We start from the raw sequence: 8,103 nt of genomic DNA on the forward strand, positions 1-8,103 counted from the left end.
TAATATTCATTTATATAAATACAAAAATTACTTTAATGAATAATAAATAAATATTTTTCCGTTTCATATTTGAATTTTTCTTCTACTAAAATTATTCATGCATAAAATAATTGGCTTTTCACTATATCTAGATATGAACTAGATGTAGACTTCCCCACAATGCATTGCATTTGAATCGCGGTTAGTAGTATGCAATATTACTCATTTGTTCGCTCGGCGTAAACCCATTAAACACGAGTGGAGCTATTCGTTGGTCCGTATATGATCCAATCACTTCCTAACACCCAGGGAATATCCCAAAATTTCACAATCCATCAGACATGCGTACTGTTTATATTGAAATGCAACTACCAATGAAACATTGACGCAAATCACTTATTCAATTACAAAGTATAAGTTACGTTACCTTTTAACGAAAACTGTTTTAAATAGCATTTAAAAAAAATTGATTATAAATTTTATCATTTTAAACTTACAATTATAGATTTCAAAATTAATATTTTTAACATTTATCAATTAAACAATTATTTATAATAGTAATAATCATTACTGATTTAAATCCAAAATTTCTAACAATTATTATCTTTTATTAGTTGTAATAAAACATGCATTTGAGAATAATTTGATACAAAATGACCAACTTGGGATTTCTATAACGAATATGAGACATCTAATAAAGTTGATTTATATCCAACTATTCAATTCCAAAGGGATCACAAAATGTGAAGGTACAAGAGATTGGACAGTTATACGTGAGTTATCTCAGTGCATGGTTACTTTGAATTGATTGCCATATCCTTTTACATATTATATGAATATATATGATAGCAATCACTTAACAGAAAGAATATATATGAATTGAAAACATATAATATATGAAACTAAATCTAATTTATATCATTCTAGAACTATAATTATTATTATAATGTGATATTATGATATACAATATAATGATATACAATAATTCAATAATATAAGTAATATAATTTTTCATAACATAAATAATAGAAAGAAAAATTTAATTTAAAAAAATTATTCAATTTCTAAATTATTAAGTTATACATCTTAGTATTTAAATAAATAAAAAATTAATAATTACTTTGTTTCATAAAATATTTAATATTCAATTCTAATAAAAAAAAAAAAATTTTGTCATTTATAGTTCTAAAATATTATTGATAACTGAAATCCATACATAAATTGTATTAAACTATTGCTTATTAAAATATATATACTTACAAAAACTAACATGATAAAAAATGCAGCAAGATATGTAGTTCTAGCCATCCACATGTTTACAAATCGATAATGTTCTCCTGTTACCACGTTTCTATAAAATAAAATAAATTTATTATATATAAGAGCAAATAATGTGAACAATAGATAAATAGATTTATTTACCGTAAAAAGCCTTGATTATCTTCATGCTCTGCCAATGTTTTAATGCTTGCCATTAATAAATCATCATATCCTAAAAGTTCATCGAGTATTAATCTTGAAAAATCATCGCCAAAACATTTATCGTTAACAGGATCTAAGGTAACGATTTTTACAGGAATATTTAATCTTTGCCGTGCTACAGGCGATAATCTCAAGAAACCATATTCTAATGAATATTCTACAATATAACCATCACCTGAAAAAAATTATTTAAAAGATAGTTATATAATAGTTATTATGCTTATTATTATTATTTTTAAATTCTTTAGAAGATACAGTATAGCTTATACCTGCCCTAACTTCAGAATTTGAATCCTTTAAAGGTCGAATAACATCTTCTTTATTAGATTTATTATCTTGTCCTATAGTACTATTCTGTGTATTTGTTAGGGATAATTTTTTATCTGATATCTGAAATATATTTTCAATGTAATTTAATATAATATATTCCATACAATATAATCAATATTACATTTATATATAAATAAAAATATATATAATATAAAAATAATATAAATAATATGCAATAATAATAATATAAAATAATATAAATATGTTTTAATTATTTATATTTACTTCTTTATTATCTACATTCATTTCATTCCAAAGTTTAGTAGGTAAAGAAGGACTTGTTGTTGTATTAGTAATACTTAAATTTGGATCTTGTGTTTCACCAGAAATAGTGGCACTTCGAATAACTATTTCTTTTTCAGACAATGTTAAACTGTCATGATTTTCTTCATTCAATGCATTAGTAGTATCACGTTCTTCATCAACAGCTGATGGTTCGATATTGATAAATCTAATATAAAATATGTAGAAATATTTAATGCTGAAAAGAAATGTTAAAATTTATTATAAATTATATCTTCCCTTACCCATCTCTAGTTAATATTCCTAAAGCACTAGTTAAATCATCAACTTTTTCTTGTCGTAACTTTTCCTCCTTTGCATAACTCTTTTCTATACTATAATCTTCTCCTCCATTTTTAAGTATCTCAACTCTTAATATACCATCACGCGGCCAATCATCTCTTATATGTTCTAAACAATTAGTTGGTGCTCGTGAAAATACTATATGAATATAAGCCAAAACAAAAAATGCTGCTATAGCCTAAAATATACAATATTAAATTAATTTATATATAATATTCCAATTATTTTTAAAATATAATTACCTTCAATAAAACTATAAATTCTATAAATCTTCTGACAGGTCGTGGAAATGTTCTTGCATAAGTTAATGCAGCCTTAATAAATATTGCATGAAACAACCTATCCCTTACATTAACTAGTGGATTTTGGTTATTATTATTTCTAGCAGTATTCATATTGTTATTATTTAAGGCTGATCGAGTTGAACTACTTGTATTATGATTATTATGTACAGTTGCACTGTTCTGATTATTCGTTATTGGTATTGTAGCACCATCCACTTGTGGCATTTTAAATATTATATAATATTTGTTTTTAAGATGATGTAACAGCTAATAGTTTCTACTCATACAACTTCCATGTATGAAATTTTTTAAAAAATATTTATACATGTTGTATATATACATTTCCAAATCAAAATGAATGAAATATTCTATAAGATTTGAAGTAAATATCCTGAAAAAAATTAGATTATCATATATTATTATATATTCTTATATTTTTATCATTACATGTTTATCTTTTCTATATATTTTATAAATATAATAAATTTTAAATTAAAATATCTAAACATAATTAGAATAAATAGATACATAATATTAAAAACTTGTTTTATTTCTATAGTTAAAATTGTACTTAAAACAGAAATTTATAATATACATTAGAAACTTTTTTTATTATTATTATGTATTTCATAAATATAATTACTATTTTTATATTTATTATAAGAAAATTATATTAAAATATAATTTGAATTTGTATATTATAAATTTTGCATATTAAATTCATTATTAATAATTTCAACTACAATTAATGCAGAACATAACCTATAGCATTGCATGTATCATAACCTATTTAACAATTACATCATATATTATACACAAATAAATAATAATACTTACAAATAATTAATATAATTTATACACAGAGTGTATTTGTTTTCATTTTTATCTTAAATTATAATTAAGCTTTTTTTAATTAAAAAAATAAATAAACGTATCAATTATATATTTTGTTATGTAATTAAATAACTCAAAAAAAAACAGCAAATATATATTGTAAGTGAATTTAAATAATATTACTAAATGTATTTTTTATAAATAAATATTTTTTTAAATTAATTATTATTCACCGGACGTGACATTTCACAGCTGGTATACGAATTTGTAAGTTTTTGAGATATAAGTCAACTATATCGTACCTTTTTTTAATATTGAATATCGTACTATAACGTTATATTTCTAATGTTTTATCGGTCCTCTGCGTGTCACTACAGATAATAATAGATTTATAAGAATACAGCTTGCAAGTATTAACAACTTGATTCTCGTGAAATTGTCACTTCATCATCATATGTTTTGATATTCGACAACTTGTATATAGTAGTCCTCAAATATTACAGTATGACCAACATAAATTTTAAAAAATCACTAGTTTTTAGTATCATCTAACTTTTATTGGAACTTTGTTAATCAAACAGTAAAACAATTTAAACAATAACATAAAATTTGTTGATATTTTGAATTTAAATAAAATATTTAAATGATAAGAATTATTTTGTGAAAGTAATTTTCAGGATTATAATTATAATTTGAGAATTAATTTTATAAAAAAGTATGAAATTAATATAATAACAATATTAAAAATATAATACATTATTCAATAATTTGATTAAGAAACATATTATAACATAAATATGAATTCTCCAAGATCACCACAAACTCCTCTTAGTTTTGAATTGAAGAAAATTATAAATGATAGAAATATTTTAAGTATGCGTAGTCGTATGAAAGGTGCATATAATTAATAATTTAATAAATTAAATTAAAATTTAAGATATTTATACAGATAATATACAATTAATATTTTATTTTTTATCAAATTATATAATATAAAATTTTCAGTTCTCAACAGTTTAAATGAAAATAATCAAAAACAGTTTGAAGAAAAAGAAAAAAATTTAAGATTCCAAGCTATTCAAGAAATTTTAACGACAGAAGTTACATATTTACGGCAATTAGAAATCTTAATGGAGGTATTTTCTATGGATATTTAATAATATATTTTTCAAAATTCAAAATATGTTATTCAAATATTAAAAATTATGTACTATTTAAAAGTATTATAATATAAATGATGAAAATGAAACATACGAATATATATATTTTTTTCAGTATTTTATACAACCTATGTTTGAAAAAAAATTATTAAATCATAATTTACTTTCAACATTATCTGAAAATATAAAAACATTATATAATGTTAGTGGAGAATTAATACAAGAACTAAAAGAAGATCCACAAAATATTGCAGATGCATTTCACAAACTTGCTCCATTTTTTAAGTTATATTCTATTTATGCTTATGATTATGAACAAATTTTATTATTATTACAGGTATATATTATTATATCATTAATTTATTAGTTAAAAATTATTTCCATGCAAATAAATTTTTTTTAGAATAAACAAGAAAATGATATTGAGTTTAAGAATTTTATTAGTAAACAAGAAACGAGACCAGAAGTTGGCAGAAAATTACCTTCATTATTAATTACACCAATACAAAGAGTACCTAGATATAAATTACTCTTGAAAGAAGTCTTGCAACATACATCTAATAAACATAAAGAATATAATCTTTTACAAGGTAATTTTAAAATAATTATAAAATACTTATAAAATATTTTTTAATTTATTATATATATAATATATATAATAATATTATTTCAATATTAATTAGAATAGATATCAATAGATATAATAAATTGATTGTTTTCATAGTATGTTTAGTAGAAGTTGAAAAAGCTGCAAGACATATAAATACCTTCATTGAACAATATGAAGAATCACAAAAATTACTAAAACTTCAAAAATGTATTATGAACCCAATTAATTTGGTAAAACCTGGTAGAAAATTGATTAAACAAGGATCATTAATGAGAGTTTCAAGACGTGGAAGTTCTGTATATAAAAGATATTTTGTTCTTTTGAATGACATTTTATTATATTGTAAAGGTGATCCAGAAAATTCTTTGACCGTATGTTGTGTTTTACCATTAAATAAATGTAAAATTGAATCAGTTTTGAGTGGTGGATTATTTCGTGTCATTTGTTTAAATGAGACACTCTTATTGTATTCTGAGAAAGATGATAGTAATTTATGGATAGAAGCAATACAAAATTCCATAAAAAAGGTATTATTAAGAAATAAAAATTTCTTTTATTTAAATATTTATTAAATTTAAAAGCTAATCTATTTTTTTTTATCTTTTTTTTTATTTTAGTATGCAGAATGTAGACAAACATTAAGAAAAGATAGCAGTTCAAGAAAACCATTAAGGCATAACAACCTTAATTTATTTCCATCTGAAAATATACCTATAATTGCTGGTAAAAGAAAAAGATCAAACAAAGAAACTGAGGTGCATATATAATTTTTTATTAATTAAAAAATTTATTATTTTTATTCTAATAAATTTTAAAATATATATTTATAGATTAACTTGGATGCTTCACAAATTATGTATTTGAAAAAGGACAATGAAGCAGATCCAGATATACAATCAAATAATAGTTGTTTGGTATTCTTAAAAAAATTTAAAAAAATTAAAAATGATAATGATTCTAAATGTATTTCATCTTATAAAGAAAATATTAATTATGTAAGTTTCATGTTCTTAATTATAATTATTAATATTTTTATATTATAATTATAAAAAATGTAAATTAAGAAATAATTAATTCAATTTATTTGCAGAAAATTACAGATAAAAATATACATTTTAAAGAACATAGTATATCATGTTTATCTTCTATTCATGCAAATTATAAACAAGAATCATCAACTCTTAAATCTATTAGTGAATTCTTTATATCTATTGGTTCATCTATAAAAGAATTCTTTAAGTTTAATTCTCTAAGATGATATGATATTGATAATAAAATTAATGAAATTATGAGGTAATCATTTAAAATCCAGATATTTTTCCTTAATTTCCTAAGTTATTCAAACTGAGATATTATAAATATAAATATAATTTAATTTATACAAATTATCCTATATATATTTAAAAACTAAAATTTCATTTTCAAACTATATACATGTATATCTACATGTAAAATCTAAAATTGTGTATCATTCAAAATAATTTAATTTACTAGATAGAATTTTATTATTTTATCTTCGTTTTATCTTTGTTTTATCTTCGTATTCTTGTTTTAAATTTATAATTTTGTATACTATTACGTGCGACATTTTAAATAAATACTTATATATATTGTTACATATTGTTATATTTAAATTTACTATATGTAAATATGTATTTATATTTAAATTTCTCTAACATTAGCAAATATAAGAAAATAAATAAACTAGATATACAAAAATAAAGTAAATTATCTTAAGTCATAAAAATTATCAAACAAAACACAAATATAGATAAAATAATATTTGTTATTATTGATTATTGTATAAAAATATATAATAATATTTTATTATTGACAGATATTACATTGAATTATTACATTGAATTAGAATAAAAATCCCCAGATAAAACTAAACGAAGACATAATACCGATACCTACAAATGATAAGAGAGTTGAATTTTTTTATCATATAATTAATAAAATATCATTTCTGATTGAGGTAAGATAAAACTTTATGTGTGTAATATAAGATAAGAAAGATAATAAGAATTTATAAAAACGACAAATAATGAATAATACAAAACAAGTGTTATTCATTTTATATTAAACTATTAAAAGTAAAAAAACAGTTATATTTTTTATATATTATATTTTATTTTATATTTATAATTATGATATTAAATTTTTTGATTTTACGATTTAAAATTTTTTTAATTTTATTTATTAAACTATATTTAAAATTCAAATGAGTTTTATAAATATAGGTTATGTTTATATTATTTAATAAATGAATTCCATATAATTGTGTATGGATTAATGTATTAAATAATGGATCAATGTATTAAATAAATTATTTTTTCAAAGTCAAATATAATTTTATAACTTGAAAATAATTAAGGAATATATATTTAATAAAAATAAAATTTAACGAAATTTATTTCTTATTTTAACAAAAATATGTGTACATATTTATATATGCTATTATACATATAATACCATTTAATATAAAAACATTATGAATGTATTTATATATTAATATAATTACATAAAAATTTTTATTTTTTTATTTATAAATATTAATTATATGCTTATAAATGAAAAATATAATAATTATAAATTATATAAAATATATTACAAGTGAAATAAAGTTTTATGTTTTTTTAAACATATGTTATATGTTTAAATGTTATATGTAATAATACATTAAAATATAAAAGTTATTTCAAAGTAACACATATATTCATATCATAAATATCTTTGAATTTTTAGAAATTTATAAAATGATTATATATATGAATATATGCATATATTATAATTATGATATATATTTAATTAATATAATATCAGCAAATATAACAAA

General features: G+C 19.9%; 2 protein-coding genes across 2 annotated transcripts in view; one reads left to right on the top strand and one right to left on the bottom strand.

The window, feature by feature from the left end:
- The window catches only part of LOC102673850 (membralin), a 79,377-nt gene extending 75,379 nt beyond the window's left edge, over positions 1–3,998 (bottom strand). The window contains exons 1-7 of the mRNA XM_006612967.2: positions 3,797–3,998; positions 2,619–3,051; positions 2,319–2,554; positions 2,017–2,242; positions 1,731–1,851; positions 1,402–1,636; positions 1,240–1,330 (exon numbers count right to left, since the gene is read on the bottom strand). Of these exons, the coding sequence (XP_006613030.2) occupies positions 1,240–1,330; positions 1,402–1,636; positions 1,731–1,851; positions 2,017–2,242; positions 2,319–2,554; positions 2,619–2,885 (1,176 nt within the window). The 5' untranslated portion in view covers positions 2,886–3,051; positions 3,797–3,998. The remainder of the gene's footprint in view (positions 1–1,239; positions 1,331–1,401; positions 1,637–1,730; positions 1,852–2,016; positions 2,243–2,318; positions 2,555–2,618; positions 3,052–3,796) is intronic.
- A 231-nt stretch (positions 3,999–4,229) lies between these two features.
- Positions 4,230–6,558, top strand: LOC102673595 (rac guanine nucleotide exchange factor JJ-like). Its single transcript, XM_006612965.2, has 8 exons — positions 4,230–4,388; positions 4,500–4,630; positions 4,770–4,991; positions 5,058–5,244; positions 5,379–5,791; positions 5,882–6,019; positions 6,095–6,259; positions 6,355–6,558. Exons 1-8 carry the CDS (start codon positions 4,292–4,294, stop codon positions 6,520–6,522), a joined length of 1,521 nt encoding a protein of 506 aa, XP_006613028.1. The 5' UTR covers positions 4,230–4,291; the 3' UTR covers positions 6,523–6,558.
- The last annotated feature ends 1,545 nt before the right edge of the window (positions 6,559–8,103 follow it).

This window comes from Apis dorsata, unplaced genomic scaffold (assembly GCF_000469605.1).
Source record: "Apis dorsata unplaced genomic scaffold, Apis dorsata 1.3 scaffold_130, whole genome shotgun sequence".
In the NCBI taxonomy this organism is placed as follows: domain Eukaryota; kingdom Metazoa; phylum Arthropoda; class Insecta; order Hymenoptera; family Apidae; genus Apis; species Apis dorsata.

Coding starts and splice junctions, on each gene's coding strand:
- LOC102673595 (XM_006612965.2), top strand. CDS start 4,292: ATGAATTCTCCAAGATCACCACAAACTCCTCTTAGTTTTGAATTGAAG. Junction 4,389..4,499: donor TATGCGTAGTCGTATGAAAG/GTGCATATAATT, acceptor TAAAATTTTCAG/TTCTCAACAGTTTAAATGAA. Junction 5,792..5,881: donor TACAAAATTCCATAAAAAAG/GTATTATTAAGA, acceptor TTTTTATTTTAG/TATGCAGAATGTAGACAAAC.